At 47.7% G+C, this 26,387-nt stretch overlaps 1 protein-coding gene across 2 annotated transcripts in view; it reads left to right on the forward strand.

Annotated features, from left to right (window-relative positions):
- NDFIP2 (Nedd4 family interacting protein 2) overlaps positions 1-26,387 on the forward strand; it is a 221,254-nt gene that overhangs the window by 161,061 nt on the left and 33,806 nt on the right. For both annotated transcript variants that reach the window (XM_085622088.1, XM_085622087.1), the window contains exon 5: positions 12,156-12,280. In XM_085622088.1, the coding sequence (XP_085478214.1) occupies positions 12,156-12,280 (125 nt within the window). The remainder of the gene's footprint in view (positions 1-12,155; positions 12,281-26,387) is intronic.

Raw genomic sequence — 26,387 nt, forward strand, 5'->3', positions numbered from 1 at the left:
GTCGTGAGCACCTCACTCGAGTAATAAACACAGTTATTGTCAGGTTGAATCACAAAAACACAACACAAGAAAAATCCCAAACCAATTTGGAAACATAGATTTAATTGTAATACATATAAAGACGCCAAAATGACAAAAATCCAATCAGTTGAATCAGAGTTATGCGTTTTAAATGTTTTTGGTAAAAATTGCTGTGAAATTCGTGAAGCACGAACTGCGCGTATCTGTGTGCGCCGGACCAGAACAAAGTCCAGGCCGACCGCGATGGAGTGCTGGTTGGGTAGGGTAAAAGATGTGGCCTGCTGGGAGTTGTACCTTATGTCCTTGGTACAGCGCTACGTGGTGCTGCGATGCGCTGCGCTAAATCTGGTCCATCGAACCGCCAATCAGGAGCTAGGCAGTGCTGAGATTCTAGGTTCTGTACCACTCTGCATTGGATCCGGTGAGACTGCTGGTCTTTGGCTATCCCCTCACAACAAAAATGCCTAATGAAGTTCTCACCTTTGGAAAATATAGTTATTTTTGCAATTTACCTGGTAGAAAGAAAAACTGAGCATTACAAACCAAATCAGCCATATTCCCAATAAAAAAGTAATGATGGAATTATTTTTTTTTAAAAACAATTGTATTAGAACTGGCAAATAAAGGAGGTGCCATAGTCATCCAAGATAAAGACAACTTCCTGAGAGACGGGTGTCTGCAAATAAATGTCCAAAAAATTACTGAAAACTGACTAGTGATGCTACCACAGGGATAAAAGAAAATCTACTCAAAATAATACAAGAAGGATTTGATCAAGTGTGAATTGGCCCAAAGGAAATTAACATTTTAAAGAATAACTACCCCCCCGAGCCCCAGTAATATAACTGTACCCACAAAGATATCGAAATTCCACTAGGGAGAGAAATAGTATCTGGCTGTGATTCCCTGATTGAACCATTTTTCCAATATGTGGATACATTCTCTGTCCCATTAACACATCTGTTGGATCTTAGCTCAAACATACTAAAGATTTTCTCAAGAAGGTTAAAGGACTACCCTGTAACAGCACCACACACCAGCTGGTAACCCTAGACATGGCTTCATTATACACAAACATACCACAAGACGATGCATTGGAGATCATGGAATTAATATCTCAAGAAATGAGAAAGACCGCATCTTGTTCCTACTAACTTTAGTGTATCCGTTGCCAGAATGGCACTACAAAATAACTTTTTTTCTATTTGATGAAGAATTCTTTCTGCAAGTAAAAAGGACTTCCAGGAGATGCTCTTTTGCCTCCATGGACAGTGATTTTACGCATGGCACAGGTTAAAGAGAGATTTATCTATACCAACAACTCAATCACAGGCAACGTATCTTCATGGTTAATCTATATTGATGACCTCTATTGTGTATGGGTGGGTGCGGATGCAGAATTTGTCTTTGAATGTTCCAGTACCTGTACCATGATATCAAATTCGTATGACAGAATAAAAAAAGTAATACAGTTTTTTAGACATTGAGCTAAAAGAAACTAACAACATCCTCGTCATCCCACGTTGACCGTTCCCTAGGATCCTCCGTGACTGCACTATGAAATAAGACTATTTCAAACATGCAACCCAACCATCTGGAAAACTGACAGAGAAAGGGTACCCCAGAAACCTCATAAAACTCTTAAAAGAGCATGGTTCACACCAAAAGAAGTCCTTTTGGAAAAAAAGAGTAAATAATTAGTCAGATAAAATCATATATGTCTCTACTTTTTGTCCAAATACCAATCATTTAAATAATACTAATAATTAACCAAAATTGGCATACCCTGTATACCCTGTACTATAACTAAAATATAGCATGACAACCCCCCCAGTAGGTGTTTGCACAGCACCAGAAACAATGATACAGAAGTCCCAATGAGAATATTGAAATCTGCAACCAGTAAAGAGACACTACTGATGTGCTTAATGCACTGAATGTCAACAGGAATCCCTGCCAAGACAAAAAGTGGGCACACCTGAATTTCTCTAACTGTAAGGTGAAGACTGTAGTATATGGAGTACTATGCCCTTGCGAGAAACCATACATTGGCAAGACAATCAGGAAATTCAAAAATAATTGTCCAACATAATTTCTGAATCTGTTGTAAGACCTTGGCAGCTACCTTGGCTGAACACTTCTTTGTAAACTCCCAGAGTGAAAATGAAATGTAATGGACTGTTTTGAAGTGTTATCATAAGATCCAAGAGGTGAAAGCACCAAATCCCTTTTGTTAAGAAAAGAGCTAGCTTTATATTGAGATATGATACCGGTTAGCACAGGCTTCAATGAAGTCCCTGAAATTCAGAAGAACTAATTAAGCTCACACCACATTCGAGCTAACTTACTTTATACTTTGGAACTCCAGAAAAGACAAGTTATCGCGTATAACAGCTAGAAGCCACTCAGATGGCACATGTAACTTTAGCTCTTGACATATGCGGCTCTACAAACCTCATATTACTCAACGAAGACAAAAAACAGATGATTAAGGAATCATAGCATTAAAACTCACACCAGTGTTTACCCTTTGCAGTTGTACCACTATTTTTTTTATTGTGATATTTGGTTTTGTTAAATTGTAATAAACCTGACCATACATGAATGAGCCTACTGAACTAAAACTAACATGAATTTTGCGAACTACAAATCCCGTTAGGAACATGGCTCGATTTGATCATCTGTTAGAAGTAATTACTCCCCCAACTGATAAAATATCAAGTCTAAAATATTATGCTAACACTAAATGCAGAAACACCGCATTCCTTAAAAAAGGTTAAAATGGAAAACATCTCTTTGACCGAAAAGATTATCTAAGAAATATGACTCCGTAAACACTGCAGTCTCTGAAAGGTACTTGAGCATTTGTAATAGCTTCCTTTACACAAGAGATGGATGTATGCAATTGGCATTTTTAATTATAATTTTTTTTATTAATGATTCTAATACAGAAAGTGTTTGAATTGAGGATGCTCCATATCTCTCACTGTAAGAGAAGAACAGTCCCCTCTCAGCTCCTGCATACGCATTGGTGCCTCACACTAGGTATGCTGGGCTCTAACCTGAAATTCCCTTTGTCCCGGAGTCATAGGTCATACCTGTTTGTTGTCCTGAGGAGATCCCAGAAAGTTGACACTAATCTTCAGGGGGAAAAAAATTGCTCAGTTTTGCAGAAAAGGCCTCACCAGACGACTGTAAAACTATTGTGACCTTCCATAGTATCCTCAGAGCCCTAGTTCAGTTAGTTGTCGATTTGGCCATGTGTTGAACTACAGCACAAGTTAGGGCCTTATTACGAGATTGGCAGTCCTGTGGACCGCCTTATCCGCTGTGGTGGTCTGAGCGCAGTGAGCTCTGCGGTCCGACCGCCTTATTACGAGTGGGCGGATTGGCTTAGCAAAGACTGCTGCGACCGCCAGCAGACAGACCGCCGGATTCGCAGTAGGGAAAGGCAGCCGCCATAGGGTGGTACATGGGAGCTACACCGCCGTGCATATTACGAGTTACCTGTTCCATGAATGGACCATGGCGGTCTGACCCCCTGTTTCAATTTGGCGGTGATGAAGGATTTGGAGTGCTTACTCACCCCTTTCTTCTTCCAGGCAGATTCTGACGTGGATCGCATGCTCTAGGTCTCCCCTTGACAGCAGGATCTTTACCCCGAGGATCACAAGACTGTTTCTGGTGATCTTCAGGTGATTTAGTATGTGCACATCTACCACAATTAGGGCATCAGAAACCGGTGTTGAATGGAATGCTTGAATTAATCTCCGCCACGAACAATCACTTGGGCCGCATCCCAATTCTTCGCAACACAGCAATCGGAGGCTTTCGTCATTATCGGTGGCCGACACAGAAGGGCCTATATCACAGTCTCTGGCTGATACACCAGCGCGTCTACAGTTGGAAGCCCTTGTCGTTATTGTTTAATGGACTTGTGCACCTATACCTTACTGGCCTCAGAGTTCCCACTGACAGGTTGGCCGAATAGTTAGATAGGATGGAGTCCATAACATGTGAAATGATTAGATCTACTCATCAGCAGAACAGGATACATTGCACACACCAGTTAACTTGGACACCCTTTGTTGGCCAATCGTTGCAACCGTTTCTACTGAAGTTTAGTATTCCAGTGAAAGTTGCAAGTATTTACTAGAACTACTTCTAAGCCGCGGGCATCGATTTCTGACTTTAACTGCGCAAACCGCAAGACCTGGCTCTTCGACTGAACTGCAGAACCCCACCCCCAGCACCTTCAGACCCTAACGGGTGATTAGCTATAAGAATCCTGATTAATTGATTGAACCTTCTCAACTGTATCATGTACTCCGCACCTCTATCACGATCCAACCCCAATACTCCATACACAATTGAAATACTTTAGATATATACCTTTGCAGTGGCTACATTTGTAGTTTGTCACGCTTAATTTACAGACTTAAGAGACTGACCTGCACACATTTACAACAATTACATGGGAATAGGGCAGTCTCTATTACGAACACGTAGATGTCAGAAAAGTATAAATCTTAGGGAATCAGGAACAACAGAACTTGTGTTAATGATCTGTTTTTTGTACCCATAATGCACTTGGAAAAGATGTGCTGTTGGCAGTACAGCAGTTATAACATATGAAATCTGCTTAAGATGGTTCAGCAAAGAATGTTTGACATATTGTGTTCCATTGATGTATACTTGGAACGTTTTTTTCAGGAGTGAAAGGGCAATTCATGTCGCGGTTTGTGAAGGCAATCTTGTAATTTCATAAACTGTCATTTATAAATTTCAAGACAGTGGGCCAAGAGCGTCAAGATGGCGGTTGCGCCTTAGGTGTGCTCCGGACCCCTCCGTCATCCGCTCTGCCATCCGCTGCCATCGGGATCCCCTTGAACCCCGCATTTAGTACCTTGCTGCCTGGGGGCCCCCGGGGCTTCTTCTGTGATGTTGTGAGGTGATTTCTGGGCTGCCCCGGCCACCCGGACCCACCGCGCGGCATCCCCAAGTTGGCGGCCGCCGCCGCGAGGATTCCCGGCCCATCGCTGGCCCTGTGATCCTGACCGGCCTTGACTGACTGTGCTGTGGGGCTCCTGGTGCAGTTAGAGTCTCCCGGGTTGGTTGTGTCAGCCGGTTCTCCCTGGCGACGACTGACTGCCCCGATCTCTGGTGTCTTGGGCGGCCGGGGGGACTGTGACGACATCGGCCGTCAATCCGGCGGCGGGGGACTGACGCGGTACTTCTACCCCTGGTGATCCGCAGCACTCTTCCCCAGGGCTCGCCTGCTGCTTCGAGGGGGGGTGAGATCTGCTCCTATGCTCTGCGGCGGCGGCGCTGCGGGGTTTCCTTCTACTCGGCGGCCGCGTACAGTGACCCCACAGAGCTCGTGTGGGGAGCCCGGTGGTGTATGGACCATTCCTGCTGCCCCGAGGCCCAGACTGACACCGCAAGTGCTGCGGGCCTCCAGCTGGCGAGAGGCCTACTGGGAGCAGTGACCCGGCGGAGCTCACGAAAGAGGCCTGGAAGTGATCCGACCATCCCTGCTGCGCCGGAGGCCTAAACTGATGCTGCAGACGCCGCGGGCCGCCATCTGATGAGAGGCCTGCGGTGAGCTCCCGAGGACCTGCTTGGAGGTAAGGAGTGGGGTGCTACCACGCCTGACTCTGGGGCGAGGATTCGGCCGTCGATCGGGCGGTAGGGAAGGGGGGGGCCACTGGTTGGCACGGCTCCTCTTCCCCCACCTCCTCCCCCTCCCCCGCTCCCCACGCGTCTGGTGAGACTCTGCTGTTGAGGGGGGCCTACCTCCTGCTCCTTGGCCGCGACGGCGTGGCCTGCTGTGCTTCCCCTCTCAGGGCCTGGTGGGAGGTCGGGCATGCCTCAGCCGACATTTCGGCTGGTGGTGACCCTCTGAAAGGGCGATTCCACGCCGGACGTAGAGGTCTGACGGCTCTCTGGGGGGGTTTCGACCACAACTTCGAGTGGCGGCGCGCAAGTGGTCATGGGTCATCCGCCACAGCTGCATCCCTAGGACACGTCTGCCCACACTGGCCCTTTGGCCCCGGACCCACTGTTGCCTCGGACCTCTGCTGCTACCCTACACTGCCACCCTAGCGGAGCGCTCTGTGGTCCTGGCGGACGGGGACCTACCTGTGGCCCTGGTTCAGGAATCTCGTCTTCCCATCCCCCTCCTACCTTGCTCCTGAAGGGCCAGCCTGCCCGGAGAAGCGGAGTCGGCCGCACATATCGGTCGGCGGAGGACTGGTCTGAACCACACCTTCACGCTGACTGCTCCCCCTGCCTGATCTTGGCCCATCCGAGGGGATCTGCCAGCCCCCCACTGTAGGGTCCACCTGCGGGGATTTTGGGACTCCACAGCTCCACGGAGTGTTACCATGGGCAGAACGGACAGATCGGCAAAGACCCCTGCCACCCAAACAAAGATGGACTGTTTCACCACCTCGGATGTGGGGGCGACCGGGGTGCTGCAGAACCGGAGCCTCCACTGTCCGCGGACTTGTCAACTATCTTACAAGCCACCCATGCTTCAGATCGTGGAGGTGCAAGTGGACATGTCTCTCATCCGGCAGGACCTCTGAAACGCCACAGCCTGAATTAAGGAGACTGAAACCCGAATCTCCACTGTAGAGGATGACGTCCAGCAACTTAAGGGACAGGTGGCCCGTCTTCAGTCGCACACTCAGGAGTTGCATCGCCGGGTGGAGGATGCAGAAAACAGGTCCCGGCACAACAACCTCCGCCTGGTGGGCCTCCCGAAGGGAGCGGAGCAGGGCCGCATGGTGGACTTCCTAGAAAAGTGGCTACGATCGTGGGTCCCTGAGGGCTCTCTCTCTCCATGGTTCGTGATTGAGCGGGCCCACCGGTCCTTCGCCCCTAAACCACCACCGGGTGCGGCCCCCCGACCAGTCATAATTCGGATTCTTAATTTCAAGGATCGCGACGCCATCCTGTCTGAAGCCCGCAAACAACAGTGGCTCCATTACGAAAACCGCGCAATCCTGATCTTACTGGATTATACCCGTGAGGTCCAGGGTCAACGCCGTTCCTTTTGTGAAGTTAAACAAAAACTGAGGGCACTCAACATCCAGTGTCGGCTCCTTTTCCCGGCATGTTTGCTAACAAGATCTTGTTCTTTGACACTCCTACAGAGGCCTGGACCTGGGCAACGGAGGAGCGCCCTCTGCGAATTGATGACCGAAGTCCACTCCTGGGGGGGGCGGGGCGGATGGTGAACCCGTCCATCCCACACCTTTCGCTCCCCAGCCTCAACGCAACCACTTCCGCAGGCGCCGTGGGCAGTGAAGACCCCGGTCCGACTCCCCCGCCGGGCCATTCACGACAACCCATACTGCTCTTTGAAGAATCCTCGAGCGGGAGGCGCTTTGGCTCATCCGGCCACCTGGACCGCGGAGGTGCTGCGCCCCGGCCCTTTTTGCTTAATCTCCCTGACACGGACCTCTCACGTAGCCCGATGCTCCTGAGAGACCCTGCTTGAACTCATCTCTGCCCGCCGGGCTTGGCTCCGCAGCCGGAGGTCGTGCTCAGACTCCTAGTATTCCTTTCTTCCTCATGGACTTGTTTATGCACATCCTGTCATGGGGAGGGGTTCTCCACGCTTTCCCATTCCCAAGCGTTTTAGTTTGGTTGTTCTTTCACTGGTTTATTGTTAGGGCGACAGATGCTTCCGTTCCTGAAGTGTAGGGTGGGGGGTGGGGAGGGGGACCGTTGTCCCGAGTTTCGTCTTTAATTTTGTTATCTTTGATCTTTAGTTTTGTCGCACCAGCACTCACATAGCACCCTGACTTGCACCCGGTGGGACACTCAGACTTCCCCTTGGACACCTCACTGGGTCTTCTGACGTCCTTCTTTGCGCCCAGACCTCCCCTTTGGAACTTACAGCCACACCCGCCACAATGCCTGACACATCTTTACTAGGCACCTCCCTGTGCATCATGTCCTGGAATGTTAATGACCTCTTGGACCGTTTTAAGCGCATGGCTGTCTTACGTTATGCACAACGCCTTGGGGTGGACATTCTACTGTTACAAGAAATGCATCTGATGGGTAATCACTGCCCCTTTTTAGCTTGCTACGGCTATGACAGGATCTGGCATTCGGGGTTCATTTGGGGTTCCCGAGGGGTGGCGATCCTGGTGAAACGCTCCCTTCCCCTTGTGACTGTGCAGACAATCCTTGATGCCCAGGGCACCTTCATGGCCCTTAGTGGTACACTAAACAGTAGCCCCCTCAATCTTGTGTCACTCTACTCTCCTCCATCAATGTTGACGGCGACCCTAACCAAATCCGCTGACCTCTTGGCATCCCTTCCTCTGGGTCCCACATTCCTCGGGGGAGACTTTAATGCGGTCTCCTCACCTGACCTTGATAAGACCGGTCCCCCTTCCCTTAGTAGAATCGCACAGGCAAAACAACTGACGACTTGGTCGGAATCATTGGGTTTATGTGATGCATGGCGTACATGGCACCCACATTCTAAACAATTTACAAACACCTCGGCGGCGCACCATACACAGGCACGCATTGATGCCATCTTTGTTCCATCGACTGACTGCCTCTTGATTCAGGATGTCACACTCCTCCCACGAGGTATATCCGACCATTCCCCGGTAATGATTTGCACAGGCCCCCCTTTTCCCGCCCCCATGCGGCAACCATGGAGGCTAAACGCCTGGTTCCTTCAGGACAAGGAGTTTCGGAAGGTGGTGGGGCGGGAACTTAGACACTACTTTCTATCTAACGACGGATCCGTCTCCTCCCCAGGCACCCTGTGGGAGGCGGGCAAGGCCACGATTAGAGGGGTCGCCAAGGACCAACTTAAGCTCCAGCGACAGACCCAATTGGAACAAATTACTATGCGGGAGGCACAGGCTCTGCGCCTTGAGCGTGCCTCTGCCCGATCCTCAGACGCTTCTGATGCGAGACTTCTTATCCAACTCCGCTCAGAGATCAAGCAGTTGTCGCTGGAAGTGGCCAAACTCTTTTGGCGCTCCTCCGTGGCCAGGGTATATGGTTGGGGTGACAAAAATGGCTCCCTCCTCCACCGCCTTGCCACATATCCTAGGGTGAACCGTATAATGCCCGAGATCGTGGCACAGGATGGTTCGATGTACCGTTCCCCTGTGGAAATGACCCGTGCCTTTGCTACCTACTGTCGCCAACTGTATGAGGCTAGAACTCCAACCCTTTCTTTCGCGGACCTACTGGAAGTCGGGGTGGCCGCCTTCCGAGTTTAGACCCTGTTACTCAAGCTTATCTAGACCGCCCCTTCATCCGTGAGGAGATCGGGGAAGCGATTGCCCTTATTTCCTCCGGCAAGACACCGGGTCCGGACGGCTTCCCTCAAGAATATTACACACACTACCGGGATATTCTCACCCCCCCATCTTGCAGAACTGTTTCGGGAAGCTGCTGAAAAAGGCTCCTTCCCTCAGGAGACGGACATGGCCACCATTGTGGTTCTTCCTAAATCCCAGCCGCCCTCGTCACGATGTGCAGACTATCGCCCTATCTCCCTCATTAATACCGAAGTTAAAATGTTCGCCACAATCCTTGCCCAGCGGCTCAAACCCCACTTGTCCACACTGGTTCATCCCGACCAATGGGGGGTCATGCCCTCACATGGCACCCGGCATTGTCTCCGTAGACTGCAGTCAGCCTTGGCCCACCGCCATCTCCTCACCCCGTATCTAGCGATTCTTCTTGTAGACTTTGAGAAGGCCTTTGATTCGGTGGATTGGGGGTTTCTAGAGGATGTTCTTGACAGGATGGGACTCGGTCCCCGCTTTCGGGCCATGGTCAAGGGTCTTTACGCCCTCCCTTGGGCTCGTGTCCTGGTGAACTGGGCTTTGTCAGAGCTCTTCTCGGTTTGCTGGGGAACGAGGCAGGGTTGTCCCCTGTCCCCCCTGCTCTTTGCGTTGGTAATGGAGCCCTTGGCGTCCCTGATGCGGTCATGCGAACACGTGCAGGGATGGGAATGGCCCAACACCGAGCCAGACAAAATTGCCCTCTATGCAGATGACGTCCTCATTTATTTGGCAGATCCCGCCCGGTCAGGCCCCCATTGTCTCTGCATTCTGCATTCCTTCGAACGGGCCTCTGGCCTCCGGTTGAACCCTGATAAATCGGTCCTAGTTCCCCTGCACCTATCCTGTGAATGTTTTGATTGGCAATCTGATATACCTCTTCACCGTCAATTCTTCAAATACCTGGGGATATGGACGACCTTACTCCCCGAGCTTAGCTGGGCCCTCAACGTCACTCCCCTGGTGAAACGAGCCAAGGCGGACCTCAAGAAGTGGCAGTAATTGCCCCTGAACCCCATGGGGAGGGTTGCCCTCTTTAAAATAATGGTGCTTCCCCACTTCCTCTACGTTCTTCAAAACACCCCCATGTGGTTTCCCCGGGCCTGGTTCCGCAAACTGGATAGCATGGCCAACAAGTTCATATGGGAGAAAGGTTTGTCCAGACTGGCGCTAAATGTCTGTAGGATCCCCTCCTTTGACGGGGGTCTAGGGATGACTCACCTTTATTTGTATTACCTTGCCACACGACTTTTCTCCATACACGATTGGTTCAATGGGGGATGGTCTGACCCGGCCTACAGGCTCGAGTTGGGGCAGTTGGGTCTATGTTGTATGGGGCCCCTATTCCTTCTCGTCTACCAGAGGTGACACGCTCTGTGTTACTGGCCTGGCAGGCTGCACTGCTGCACACCAAATGGACACACACACTGACCCAATGTACACCCTTGTGGCAGGGGACCTGGCTCAAAGAAGTTAATGGGCTGCAGGGCTTCAGGGCTTGGGACCTTATAGGTATTTCACAATTAGGCGATGTATGGGTGGGAGGACCATATGCGTTTCTTCGGCGACCTCCAGAACAGATACTCACTGCATCAATCACAATTCTTTAGGTATCTGCAACTGCGACACACCCTCCACATGCATCTTACAACAGGTACACGGCTTCCTGACCACAGTCCGCCTGAGGCTCAGATTATGTTTGGGGACGTGGGGAAGGATGGCATCTCCCGCATTTATCGTACGCTGATCAACAATAACCCTACTTACCTAGACCGACTGCAGGCTCAATGGGAGGACTGGGTGGGCATCTTGGAGGAAGAGGATTGGCGCGATGCCCTTATGGCCCCCTGAACGGTCACCGCGTCCGCTAGGCTGCGCTTGGTGCAGCTTTATTATTTACACGCCGCATACCTCACCCCGGCACCCCTTCATTGGGCGGGGTCAAGCTCAACCTCTGCTTGTATTAGGTGTGGCCACAACCCAGCTGACTTCCTCCATATGGTATGGGCCTGCCTCCGCCTGACGCGGTTCTGGGGAGAAATTGGGGAAGAACTCACCGAGGTCTTGGGGTGAGAGGTCTCCCATGACCCAAAACACACGATCCTGGCCATCACTGATGGGTTGGATGGGTCTCGGAATAAGAAATTGTTCTTCACTACAGCTATGGTGGTTGCCAAAAGGGACATTGCGGCCTCCTGGAAATGCCCTGAATCCCCGAGTGTTGGGCGATGGAGGACTGGGGTGGACTGGTGCACCACACAGGAGAAAGTCATGTACGAGGCTCGTGGGTGTCCCAAGAAATATTGTTGAGTCTGGGGGAAATGGTTGGTAGGTGTGGTTTAGTCGTACAGGGATTGTCCAAATTCATGCTGTTTTACTTTTACTATTGTTTGTAAATTGGGTAGCACAAATGCGTCTATGTAATCCTAGATTTTCATGGTGTAGTGCTGAATGGCTGGTGTATTCTTTCTGTAAAATCAATAAAAACTTGTTTATCAAAAAATGTCAAGACGGTGAGATAACTGGACTACTTTACATTTCTGAAAAGAAGATATTTTTTCGAAGTAATTTATTATGTTTTAAATCCTAGCAACCTTTCTTTCCCACCATACAGTCCCTAAATTGCTTATTGGCTCCTGAGGTTCGAACTCATGGCATGAATGCTTATTTCCTATAGTAACTGTATTATGAAAGCCTGTATTTATTACCTTTTCTAATTATTACATTTGTGTGTAATCTAAGTTAGCATGTACATTAACTCCTCGCCTCATTAACAGAGTATGTTTCCTTTCTTCCTAGTGGCATTTATTTTCAACTGGATTGGATTTTGCTTGTCATTCTGTATAACTAACACCATAGCTGGGAGGTATGGTGCTATCTGTGGATTTGGCCTATCGCTGATCAAATGGATTTTGATTGTGCGGGTAAGTCGCTTAATCACATGGCGTACATGTTGAGTGTTTGATATATGCATGTTTACCCACAGGAGGAAATGTTAATTTAAGGTAATTTACCTATTTGATTTACAGATTTATTTTTGTCTGTTTTTTTTTATTAATTGCAATAGTTAATGCACCTTGCTTCCAATGTCTTTTCTAAGATGCAGCTGAGTGGGACTAGTAGATTTCTCATTGGTTGCCCGGCATGATTTGATGTTCACATTGGCATCTGTAGATCCTGAGCAGGGCCACTGGAATAATGTATCAGGGGAGGACCAAATTATGCAGCATGGTTGACCAAATTATGCAGCATGGTTGACCAAATTATGCAGAAAGAAAAGACAAATTATGTGGCATAATTTGTCATAGGATTACCCCAATATTTTGACATGTTTACACATGTTAATACTATCTGGGCAAAAGGTTCACCTCATTAGTACCAATCTGATGCCCAAATACAGCAATAAACAACAGAGAGTGGATCAATCATTCTTTGCGAAGGGCCTTCCACTGCGTGGCAGCATGCACTGCGTTTTTAGTAACTTTTGATCCCTTTAAGCTAGAAACTAAATTTTGGTTAAAATCTTCAGAATATGCAGCAGAGGGTGGATTATGTGGCAAACTCGATAAATTCATATTGATGCAGAAAACGTCTTAACCGCAAAATTGCATAATTCCAGTGGCCCCGTTCATGAGTTGGACTTAGCCTTACACCCTTCTAAGTCGTTAAACTGCCAACCTCCCAACTCGCACAGTGCCATGGTGAATGAGGCGATACCAGCTCCCTTCACACACTAACTTAGTAAAGAGCTCATATCGCATTGTGGAATGGAAGGCGAGCTGGGTTTCCAGCTCAGCTTTACAGTCTCTAAGCAGCCAATGTCCAATAAGGGTTTTTGAAAGTGCCCCATAATACCTGCGACTGTCTAATCAAGCTTTATTTATTAATATATATATTTTTTTAAAGAGTTGTGAAGTTGGTGGTGGGAGGCGTAGCTTCTGGGGGGGGAGGGGTGTTACACCTCCTTAAAAAGTTTATTCTGTAGTAAATAGTTGGGTACGCATGCTTTTAGTGGGGTATAGTGAAGTGTCTGTTGGATTTCATCTGGAATTTTAATATGTCCATACTGACACAAATGCACACACTCTTTCGTCTGTTTTGAAAGCCTTGACAAATGGTGATTAGTTTGAAAACCGCCGTTTTAGGTGCCCCTAACAATGTGCCCTCCTCTCTCTTTCTACTGCCCCTTAATGCCCCCTCATGTCCTGCTTCGCATATAACGTGTTTTAACGAGATATCCCAGCGTGATTGTTGGGAAATCTGGTGCTCACACCCCCGCCCCCAATCTTACTGACCAAGCTGCGCCCCTGTTGTGAGGGGGCAGAAGTGCCTCTCATTCAATTCTCCGTCTAAAGTCCCATTCCCCCAAGACCTTTCTTCCACACACAGTGAACTTTGTTTTTTTAAGTTGATAGTGAGTACTATAAATTTGTTTTTGTTTTTTTAAAGTCTATTTACAGCGCCTGAAGTCGGCATATGAATTATTAGCATTAATATCGTCTTCATAGTTCGAAAGGTCTATTGAAGAACAGCTGCAGTAAAATTAGTAACATGTAGTTCACCTAGTCCACCACAGAGTGTCTCCCTTAGCCTACCGAATGCCGATCGTGGCCAACATTTATATAGCACATGGTTAAAGAAAACGTTTTCCTTTTTCTAATATATTTGAGATTGTACATAGCACAGACTACATCAGACGTACAACAGACCGCTTTACAGTTGACGGAACCTAAACACTCGGAGAAATGCGCACAGAGATGGGCATTGCCTTTCCAACATTACATTGTCTGAGTGTACACTATTACCATATTAAACAGTCCTAGAACTTGTGTATATGGATAAAGAGAAAGTCGCGTCTTGCTTTTCAGAGTTAGAATAATGGACAACGTGACTGCCGAGTCTATTAGTAGATATTTAATAAAAAAATGTCTTTCATACTTACGGAATTCACAGAATTATTTTCCTGCGGAAGCAGCCATGTATATTACATCTGGTCCGTTTTTTAAAATCTGTTTTGAGCACCTTACTTTTTCGAGTGCACCTTATTTTAATTAATAGTTATTTTGTAAAATTTGAGCGTTGACTAAACAATACAATGATAATTTTAGAATTATCAGATTTCCTGTTTAATAAGAAAAATGTCGTAACTTATTATTCGTATGTCCTGTGTGTTCTCCTTTAGACGGTTGCTTCATGTAAAACTAACTGTTCATCATGATAGGAAAGTGATAGTGAAAGTGAGGGAGTACAGGGGGTAAGGACTAAAACGTTTGTGTGGCGGGTGAAGAAGGAGGGATGGTGGGGCAATGTTATTCAGGGCATTTCAGACTTAAAATGCGCTGCTCTTAAAACAGTGTTCTGGCCACGAAGTCTGGTTGAAAACAGATCCCAGAAAAGCAGACTGTGATGAGAACGTGGGAATGATTACGTCAGTGGTCCGTTTTCCCAAAAAATATTACACTTTAATATATTGACAAAAAAAGCTGCAAACTGAATATTGATTTGTGGCGCAAGAGCCTCCGTGCAATTAACATCTTACTAATTAACCGAACCTGGTATTCAACGATAGAAATCGAGTTGCCTCCCTTCCTTCATTGGCAGAATGGGTTTTATGAAGAAAAAGACATAAGGTCCCTGAATTTACCAAATAGAGGCCAGTATTGTTTTGAACAAGAGGGACCACTGTTAAGTACTAACAGATACACCCAGGGCTCTAAGAACATTTTCTACTTATCTTTGCACAAATATGAAAATACTCCGAGGGTTATCCTGTTTTTGCACTTTGCACCCACCCCTTTCGAAAACAGAATAGCTGCTGAACAGGGGACCAATGCTATCCTCTCATACCTCCCCTTACCATCGTTGCAAACTTCTTTCGAGTTAGTCATTTTGTGAGCCTTTTAGCAGCAAGTGGGGAGAAAATAAGCCACGTGCAGTTTCACAATGTGAAACATTTCTCTGTAACTGGTCGTTACAGAACCGTTTCATCTCAATTCATGTTCATCAGCTCACTTTGTTCCCCCTCCCCTTGGAGTTGTGCTAGAGAGGAGGGTTGTCTAAACGCACACTTCACTGGGTCAGGGGTACCCTGCCTTTCTGAGTGCTGCTGATGCTAGTCGAATCCACATGCTGCCACTCTGCACCAGACTTGGAGTCCAACCCACCACTGTCCACCTTCAGTGGGTGTAACACCAACAGCTTGCACTGAAGCTATGCTGCTTCCCTGGACTAGTCTCAGCTAATTGTTACAGTCCAAACTTCAGTTCAAACAATCTATTTACTGGATTTCAAAGTGCTTTTTAAGTAGCTCGTGCCGAGCTTTGTAGTGCTGCAGGACAACCTTTTGTGCAGCCATTATCGCAACTTAATTTAGTGTGCATAATCTCTCCTCCAGTGCTTGTAAACAGTACAGTGCACTTTTATACCTGGAATCCATTAGGCATGCATGGACACGGGCAAAATGGATTAGTAAGTGCACCTGCATCTTAACAACTGTGATTGCTGATATATATATATATATATATATATATATATATATATATATATATATATATATATATATATATTACCTACTGGCGGTCGCCAGTAGGTAGTTATAGTTAGGACCACGTTTCCATAGGAAAACCTCAACATTCTATTTTGAATAACTTTGGCGCCGGTCGACGAATCCTCGCGAATTTCTCAAAATAGGTGGGGCGCTACGCTCCGCTCCTACCCTGAAAGTCTCGGGGGGATTCGTCAAGCGGGGGCTGAGATAAAAGGGGGGTCCCAAAACGCGTTTTTCCCATGCATTTTTCCATAGGACCTTTAGAACGAGCTACAGCCCGAACAGCTGAACAGAATTACTAGAAATTTGGCAGAGAGGTAGTCCCTAGGTCAAGGAAGTGCCTTTTGTAGGTTTGGTGTAAATCTGTTCAGTAGATTCTGAGAAAATAGCCTTTAAATCAATATATATATCTGAGCCCGCTTACGGTACGCTTACCGTACGTTTACGGTAAGCGTACGGTGGCGTGCGCGAGCGCGATTCTGATTGGCTCTTAGATCTTAGTAAACATTCGAATCGGCAGAAACCAGGAAGCGGCGTCCGCCATTTTGTCTACCGCACTGAGTGTTATGTATCAAACATGATGGCCAAAAACATGTTATGGGGATGTTTTGACAACTCCCTCTCACATAGTCATGTTGAGGGAGTCCCCAAACATCCCCCAAGAGCAAAAACGGCATTATTTTTTTTTCGGCAATTTCGCGGGGTACGATTACCGTACGCTTACCGTAAGCGTACGGTAAAAAAATAAAAATAAAAAAAACACTATCCACACTTTCTCCACCCCTTGTGCAAATGGTGGCCGAAGTCCACCATTTGTGCATGGCTTATCAGAGCACAGAAATTTCCCAAAAAATTTCAACAGATTACCTATCACAAGGAAGCGCATAATATGTCCTCCATGTGCGCACGGTGCGCGAAGCGCATCGTGCGTACATGGCCCATCTAGCGTAACGTGGGCACGGCACTAACTGCGTAAAGTGGGTGCGCGGTGCGCGAAGCGCACCGCGTGCTCACTGTGCGCGCACGGTGCGCGAAGCGCACCGTGCGCGCACGGAACGAACTGCGTTAAGTGGGCGCGCACGCCACGAATGGCGTAAAGTCACTTAGCATTTAAAAAACCGTACAAATTCACTGAAAAAACCATAGGTTTCACACACGTTATAGTTAGGAATTAGCATTTAAAAAACCTTGCAAATTCACTGAAAAAACCATAGGTTTCACACATGTTATAGTTAGCGGAAATTTTACTGATAAAAAACCAATGAAATTGCCCCGTTATAGTTAGTGCTGGCAACTATAACTCACGCGACCGCAATCTTCTGCTGATGACATATGTGTCTTTATGAAAAAAAAATATTTGTAATATATGTATAGCTAAAAATGTATGGAAGAAGACATGGGCAAATAAGTGTCTAAATACAGTATTAGCATCAGCAGAGGATTGCGGTCGCGTGAGTTATAGTTGCCAGCACTAACTATAACGGGGCAATTTCATTGGTTTTTTATCAGTAAAATTTCCGCTAACTATAACATGTGTGAAACCTATGGTTTTTTCAGTGAATTTGCAAGGTTTTTTAAATGCTAATTCCTAACTATAACGTGTGTGAAACCTATGGTTTTTTCAGTGAATATATATATATATACATTTTTGTTAGGCACGGGGAGATTAAGTGATTTGCCCAGAATCACAGGATGTTGAGCATCATTGCCGAGACTCAAACCCGGTTCCCCAGCTTCGAGGTCGACCGCTCTAGCCCCAAGGCTACATCCTCTCCCAAACTATAGAACACAGCAGCCAATAGGATATACTCGTGGCAAGAGGTGCCATCCATTTTTGGTAAACAAACTTTATTGGCATTTACATAACAGTACAGTTACATAGGTGGGCTGGTGATACACGTAATGCAATCGTATGATAAACCCCAATAAACAAAATTAAGCAAATACACACCCTCTTCTGAAGTCAGGATTGACCACGGGCAACTTCCCTCTCCGCATGAACCAACACATACACTCTTACCGATCCCGTCTTCAGTGTATCTCTTAGTACAACTTCCCAACTACCCCTCACCCCCAGTTACAGCCCCCTTTGACATCCCCCAACACCCAATCTATCCGGTTTAGTGCCCTGCAGTGTTGTAAGACATAGCGAGCCAGATCAGCACTGTCAGGAAAGAGCAGTAGGGCATGCAAATGTGTGCATGCGCGGTGCTAGGGGGCAACAGAGGAGCCCAGACGTGCATCCAGGTGGCTCTCCACGATCGACAAAGAGGTGCCATCCATGAGCTACAGATCTCTCTGCTAATCCATAGACTCTCTGCAGGGAAATAAATGTGGCTAAATAACGTTATTTTGAGCAACTGTACAAGTGAACACGCATTCACACATTTATTACTACAGTGCAAAGGTCAAATTCGGATTTCTTACCACAGTAGAGCAAAATTCACATGAGAAAAAGACTTCCTATTGCCTCATGGTTTGTAACTGTATCTTTACGCAGGGAAACAACTCTCCTAAAAGTCAAGAGGGCTCTCCGGTGTGATTTTACCATGCTGCAAGAATGTACCCCTTACATCCTGGTTTTGGTTAAATACCTTTTTTTTAAAACAAGTACATATAAATACCACTGCATAAACCATATATGCAGATGATCAGAGAATAATATGCTATTATTACACGTGTTACTTGGCCATCAAGAACCTCAACAGCTGGATCACCGTATGCCCGACATCCTGGCTCCGCTCAAGCGCAACCCAACTGTAAGAGGCCGACCACAGGCCAGTTGGCACACACAGGAACTCAGGTTGACAAAATGTTGCTACAAGCAACTGGAGTGCTAAAAGAGAACAAGTCAAGACACTACAGAAAGTCATATTCAAATCAGTCCTAAGACACTACCACCAGTAGATATGGAACACCAAGCACACAGCTCTTGCAGTTAGCATCAAGGCCAACACTAACAGCAGCAAGTAAATCTTAGACATCATCAAAGATTTCACCGCACCTCCTGCCACCACCTCCTGCCACCGCCAGCAACATCACCCTCTCTCAATACTTTTGCAACAAACTCTCGTAATTCTTCTGTGGAAAAACAACCTCTCCTCTATATGCAGCATCTCTGACCCTCATATGGACCCCATCACCATTGCAAGTTAACTTCCCATCACGGTCGAAGAATGAACTATAACCTCGTGGCTCGAAGTAGAAATCGCTGCTACCATGAAGACCGTCTACTCGGGGTCCCCATCTGACCCTTACCCCACCACGCCTCACCAAAGGACTCCTATCAATTAGGGAAGCACCAACATCCGTTGTCAGCAACTCCCATCTACTCAGCCACATTCACGGACACCTAGAAGCATGACATATCCTGCCCCTGTTAAAGAAACTATGTACTGACCCAGCCACACTTTCCAACTACTGGCCCTGCTCCCTTCTACCAAATCCAGCAACGTTCTTAGAGAAACTAATCAACCAATGCCTCCGTGACCACGTCACCAACCACCAGCTTTTTGACGCCACACAATCTGGATTCAGGCCCATCCATAGTACAGAAACAGCACTCATCACCACCACAGACTAAATCTGCATGTTCCTTTACGGGGAGACACGGCAGTCCTCATTCTCCTGGACCTCTCTGCAGCATTTGTAATAGACTCACACCCCATCCCCATCAGGTGCCTCTACGACTTTGGCATCCAAGGACCCGCTCTCTGCTGAATCTGTTCCTTAACAGACAGAAAACAAACTGTCAGCCTTGCAACTTACTCCTTGGAAGCCCGCAAACTCATCTGTGGAGTGCACTATGGCCTTGGGTTTATTAGATGTGTCTGCATCTTAAAATGTTGTCCACCACACCATCTGACTGAAAAGACTAGGAGCCATTGTTATTCAGTGGCAAGCCCTATACTGAATTTTCTCATTAATTGAAGATAAACATACATAAAGTTTAGTTCCTTCCATATTAATTATCATGTAGTGAAGGAGTTGCAGCAGTCCAGGCTCCTGCTACTAATTTTACTCCATATATTCATCTCCTGATACATCTGTTTGGAATCTATTGGTTTCAGTCTAAGCATGCATTGATGTAACTTCTAATATAACATATTTCAAAATACCTTGTCGGTTGGCTGCTAAATGAAATTGCTTTTCGCCCACTAACAGTGGTAGTCTGATGTACATACATTAGGCGCTTCTTGTAGCAGGACCAACCAGAATTTTGATAGTTGGCCCGAAGCAGCGTGGTAGTTTAAGTAATGTATGCTAACTCTAGACAGGTGGGTAAATGGGAACAAGCTGAAACTTGATCGCTCCAAAACTGAAGTGCCAGACTTCAGTCACCAGGATGATAGTCCTTTGATTTGTGCCCTTTGCATTGGATCCTCACCTACTCTGTAAACTATCTTAGCATCTTCATTGTTTGAGGCCTTTCTCTGGATGCTTTCACTGCATTAACCCAAAGCTGCTTCTTTCGATTCTGCAGTCCCAGATACTTTTTTCTACCTTTCTTTCTTTCATTGGATCATTGTGGACAATGTCTTAGTCCAGTGATACTCAAAGTACGGCCCTGGGGCCACATGCGGCCCTCTTGACCTTTACATGCGGCCCCCTTGGTGAACAGCAGCACAAGCTGCTGTCTAGTTGCTAAGCACTATATTCAGAAAGAAATGTTAAATAAACAGGCAAGCATTTATTAACCTGCAAAGAAATGCTTGCCTGTTTATTAAACATTTTTAGACCTCCTTACAATATCCTTGACCCACCCAGAACCCCTACCACCACCCTGCTGGCATCAGTGCGGCCCTTGGTCACACTACAGACCGTACTTTGTGCCCCCTGGACAAATGTTTGCGAGTAGCATGTATAGTCTCATCCCCACTAGACAGTCGTTTATTTGAACTTACCTTCATATGAAATTGATAAATTACAATAAAACATGAATGCACTAACCTGCATATTCATTAAAACCACTGCTAGGACTATGGTAACCTGCTTTACCCCAGTGCCATTGGCTTTTGGTTGAATACCCTTTTATATTCAATACTTTCGTCCTGATTCTCAGCAAAAAGTCAAACACCTGAACTCACAGGTCTATGATCTCTATTTGGTGGAGGTTTGTCAGGTATTCACAGTTTCCAAAGCTGACACATTCATTGCTTTCTACCGGCCCCCATGCCTCAACTCAAAAACAACAGTTGATGGACAGAATGCAGAACAATGTCATACATTCACCCCAGTACAGAGATCTGGGCCTATATCCATCGTTTTTTTGCTCACATGCCATTCCAGTTTGAACTCAGCCATTTGCAAATCAGTCTTGACCGTGTGCCTCATGGGAACAGTCCAGCCCGAACTGCCAAGCCAGGTCCTCCCTGGACTGGAAACAAGCATCCTAGGACCGGTTTTGGGGTTTCACCCCTCTTCAGCCAGGATAGCTTGATTCCAGTGGCACGGAGAGCACGGGACTCACGTCTGAGCATACCCGTCCCACTCGGGGTGACAAATGCAAAAACAACAGTTGATGGACAGAATGCAGAACAATGTCATACATTCAATACATTCACCCCAGTACAGAGATCTGGGCCTAAATCTATCGTTTTTTTGCTCACTATGCCATTCCAGTTTCAACCCAGCCATATGCAAATCAGTCTTGACCCTGTGCCTCATAGGAACAGTCCAGCCCGAACTGCCAAGCCAGGTCCTCCCTGGACTGGAAACAAGCATCCTAGGACCGGTTTTGGGGTTTCACCCCTCTTCAGCCAGGATAGCTTGATTCCAGTGGCATGGAGAGCACGGGACTCACGTCTGAGCATACCCGTCCCACTCGGGGTGACAAATGCAAAAACAACAGTTGATGGACAGAATGCAGAACAATTTCATACATTCAATACATTCACCCCAGTACAGAGATCTGGGCCTAAATCCATCGTTTTTTTGCTCACTATGCCATTCCAGTTTGAACCCAGCCATATGCAAATCAGTCTTGACCCTGTGCCTCATGGGAACAGTCCAGCCCGAACTGTCAAGCCAGGTCCTCCCTGGACTGAAAACAAGCATATTAGGACTGGTTTCGGGGTTTCACCCCTCTTCAGCCAGGATAGCTTGATTCCAGTGGCATGGAGATCACAGGACTCACGTCTGAGCATACCCGTCCCACTCGGGGTGACTGATTTGCATATGGCCAGATCTAAACTGGGGTGGCATGGTGAGCAAAAGAATGATGGATTTAACCCGATCTCTTGACTGGGGGTGAATGTTTTGATTTGTTCTCCATTCCGTCCATCAATTGTGTTTCTTTTGCTTTCTCGCTCTAGGTGCGCCAGGTATGCCCAGATGTGGGTCCTGGGCTCACTGTGCCACTGGAATCAAGCTATCCTGGCTGAAGAGGGGTGAAACCCCGAAACCGGTCCTAGGATGCTTGTTTACGGTCCCGGGAGGACCTGGCTTGGCAGTTCGGGCTGGACTGTTCCCATGGGGCACAGGGTCAAGACTGATTTGCAAATGGCCAGGTCTACAATGGGGTGGCATGGTGAGCAAAAGAATGATGGATTTAACCCAGATCCCTTGACTGGGGGTGAATGTTTTGATTTGTTCTGCATTCCGTCCATCAATTGTGTGTCTTTTGCTTCCATGCCTCCACTCAGCATTAAACACCAGGATGCATGATTTCATCACAGCAGCCTTTCACCACCCCTTCAGATGTAATCTGTGGAGATATTAATTGGGGACATTAGCTCCTCAGACGATGCATCTGCAAAGAACTTGAAAGAATACCTCCCTCAGCCTGCTGCCCACTACCAACATTGCTCACGTCGCCACCATCCCTATCCACATCTAAGGCAACATTTTGGCCATTGACTGTGTGTCTGTGGCAACATCATCTGCCTGCCCCCTCTGCATGTCGGCTGGGTAAACCATGCTGTCATCACCCTGACCACCTTCACCCGCATGCATCTCACCAGGTCTTCAAAGCTGATTAAGATGAACTTTGAGCTCATTGAGCAGAACCTTCAGGGACTTCCCATTTCTCATCTAATCCCTCCAGACTTTGGGTCCTTACCAATTGTTCCTGTTACTGCATATTTGGCAAATTGAGAGTGTGCACCTCTTATTCATCGCACAGCACTTGTGTAAAATGTCCTTATCTGACACCCATCATTAAGTGTTTATTGTTGGCTCACACACGTTGCATCAGTTTGATGCATGCAAAAAACATTTCTCAAAAGGAAATATTGGACATATGAAACATATTTTGAAGCTTGAGATTTGTGCTTCTCTTGATGAGGTAGATGCAGTCTTCTAACCTCCAAGCGAATAAGGGTGTATCCTGCTCCTGCGATGTATTTTGTTGAGAACGATGTTTAAAATGTGTAAATTGAATAGGAAGGCAATTGCTTCGGCATGCAGGATGCTATTTTTTGCGAATGAGACATAGAAAAGGTCTCGCACTTGCTTCTTCTGCATCCTCACCTTGCTTTCTTGACTGCCTTATCCCGTTCTTGAGATAATTATTCTAGCCTTCTTTCTCTCAGTGCTACTATTTCACGTTACATCAATTTTGTATATGTTTTGCCTTCTCGTTTTTGTTATACATTTTTAACTATTCTCTTGCATGCTGAATGCACCTGCTAAATGTGTATTTCTCATGTTCGAGGCATGTGGGCTGCTGAATTCATATCTGTGCATAGATCGCCGCCTAGTGTTGGGTCCGGATGTTTGCACGTTGTTGTCCTGGAAGAGTCTTCGAAGTATCCTGGGATAGGTGACTCCTCCCCTGGACTACAGTGCGCATGGGCATCCTCTCCATCCTCAGATTGTTTTTTTCCGCCATTGGGTTCGGATGTGCTTATCTTGACTCAAGTTAGGAAAAACTTTTTACAGGCCAAAAGGCCTTTAGTTCGCGTCGGTACTGTTCCCGATCGGTATCGATAGTTATTTGTTAGTTTACTAACTTCAAGAACAACTTTTTCGCATCATACCCGACCATCGACTCGACATCGACGATGGAATCGAGGACACCATTCAAGCGGTGTCCTGTATGCAACGCGAAATATCCCCATGTCGACGTCCACCCGATGTGCAACAAATGCCTTTCACCGGATCACGACGAGTCCACATGTATGGCCTGTGCCCGATTCCGATCCAAGAAGACTCTCCGGAATCGACGAGCAGCGAGACTTGAAGCGCAGCAAGCGGCACCGGCCCCGACCAACATCTTCAGCGCCGAGGACGAAGAGGTCGAAGACGTGGAGAACCTACCCTCCAGCCCCGCTTCCGAACACGACTCCGGATCGGAAGACATCGAAGAACGACTCTTTCACAGAGACGAAGCCGACACCGAGGTAGGAGACTACAATGAGGCCTTAGGGGCCGAAGAGAGTAGCTCCGGTGACGAGCAAGACCTACCCGTACAGACTGAGGATATCCCGATGCATCAGTCTATGGCTCCGGTCGAGGGATCGCCTTCGGGCCTTACCCAAGACCTATCCCGCAGTTCTTCGGCCCCGCCCTCTGGCCCGGCCTCGGACATTCAGCGGCAGCCATTGCTACCCAAAACGACTGGTTTCCCTTCATCGAAACCGAAACCGAAAGCCGTATTGGTTCATCAGAAACTGAAACTGAAAGTGACACTGGTCGGATCGAAGCCCACCACACCTTCGACGCCAGCCAAACCCGTCGGCACCGACCGCACCAAACGGGACTTCGGTGCCGAGCTTGCAGCAGCCGACGTCGGCGCCGACACACGGAAAAAGACCATCGGTACCGCCAAACCGCCTCGGCTCCCGGCACCGAAACAATCGGCTCCGGCCACAAAGGTCAAAATGGCTGCTGCGCCTCACACCGCTTCGAAAGCAGCACCAAAGGCACAATCATCGACGCCGTCGACGGCTACTACCTCTCCTCGACTCGATGACCCAGTGGCGCCGAAGAAGTCCACGCCCGCCTCGACAGAACCGGTCTGCGCCAAAGAACCGTCGGCGCTCCAGGTGCGGCAAGTTGCAGCGTCCTTGCAACGCATCAAAGACAAAGCAGCCCTCCAGGACACGTCAGGCTCCGAGCCGAAAAAAGCTCAAAAAGCTTCTCCGGCACCGGCCAACATTACTTTTGGCCTGCCGCCATCCACGGCCCCAAAACTATTCGAAATCAGAACACGTGTCACCCACACCAGGATCACACCTGCCGAACGCTCTCCTGTGGAGACGTCACCATCGCACATCATCGATGCCGACACCGGCAGAATGATGCTCCACAAGAGGAGAATAACTTCCGAGCCAGCTTTGGACTCCTACCGGATCCCGCTAAAGAAAAAGCTGCCAGTGGATTCGGAACCAGTTCTTTACGAACTTCTCCATAGCTCTTACCAACATCCACTGTCCTTCTCTCCAACACACTCCGAAACCGACGTTTTGGAGGACTACATGGGTGACCACGTCCCCTACCCCGGAGAGATGGACCCTCAAGGCCAACAGGACCCTGACCAGGCTTGGGATGACCCTGTAGACCCGGGTGCACCTATGGATACACAGGACACACAGCTATATGGCGCAAAAACGTCTCCCACAGAGGACACTGCCGCATTCACCGCCCTCATTGAACGCGCTGCGGCCAATCATGGTGTGCAACTCCACTCTGACACCATCGAGGACGATTTTCTCATGGATACTTTCGCATCCTCAGAAAGGAATATCAAAACTCTACCCATGTTGAAAGGTGTCCTCAAACCAGCAAAGGACATTTTCAAAGAACCCACCAGGGCAAGAGTAATAAACCCCAGGATCGACAAGAAATACCGGTCGGCGCCTGGGGACCCTACCTACATTAGAGGCCAGTTGCCTCTGGATTCCATAGTAGTCGCGAACGCTCGCAAACGGGCGCACTCGCAGACAACAGGGGATGCTCCTCCCCCGGACAAAGAGTCCAAGGTGCTAGAGACCTCCGGCAAACGGGTTGCAGCCCAAGCAGCTAACATATGGCGTATTGCCAATACTCAGGCGCTCCTAGCTCGCTACGATCGCGCACATTACGACACATTGGAAACATTACTCCAACATCTCCCTGACCAATACAAAGAGGGAGCATAGATCCTCATCAGGGAGGGACAACTCCTCACGAACGCATCCATTAAGTGTGCACTGGATGCCGCAGATACAGCTGCCAGAGCCATAAACACTAGCGTCATGTTACGACGACACGCCTGGTTACGAATCTCCGGATTCAAACCTGAGGTACAAAATAACATCCTCAACTAGCCGGTCAACCCCGACTACTTATTCGGGCCAGAGGTTGACACCACCCTAGAAAAAATAAAAAAGGACACAGACACTGCAAAGTCCATGGGGGCTCTCCAAACGCAGACCTTTCGGAGCGGCTCCTTTCGTCGCCCCGGAAATAGAGGAGCAGGTAGAGGACAGGGGTCACAGCAAACCTACAACAAAGGAAACACGCAAAGTTCCTATGATAAAAACACCCGGGGTGGATATCGT

Source organism: Triturus cristatus, chromosome 8, assembly GCF_964204655.1.
Source record: "Triturus cristatus chromosome 8, aTriCri1.1, whole genome shotgun sequence".
Taxonomy (NCBI): domain Eukaryota; kingdom Metazoa; phylum Chordata; class Amphibia; order Caudata; family Salamandridae; genus Triturus; species Triturus cristatus.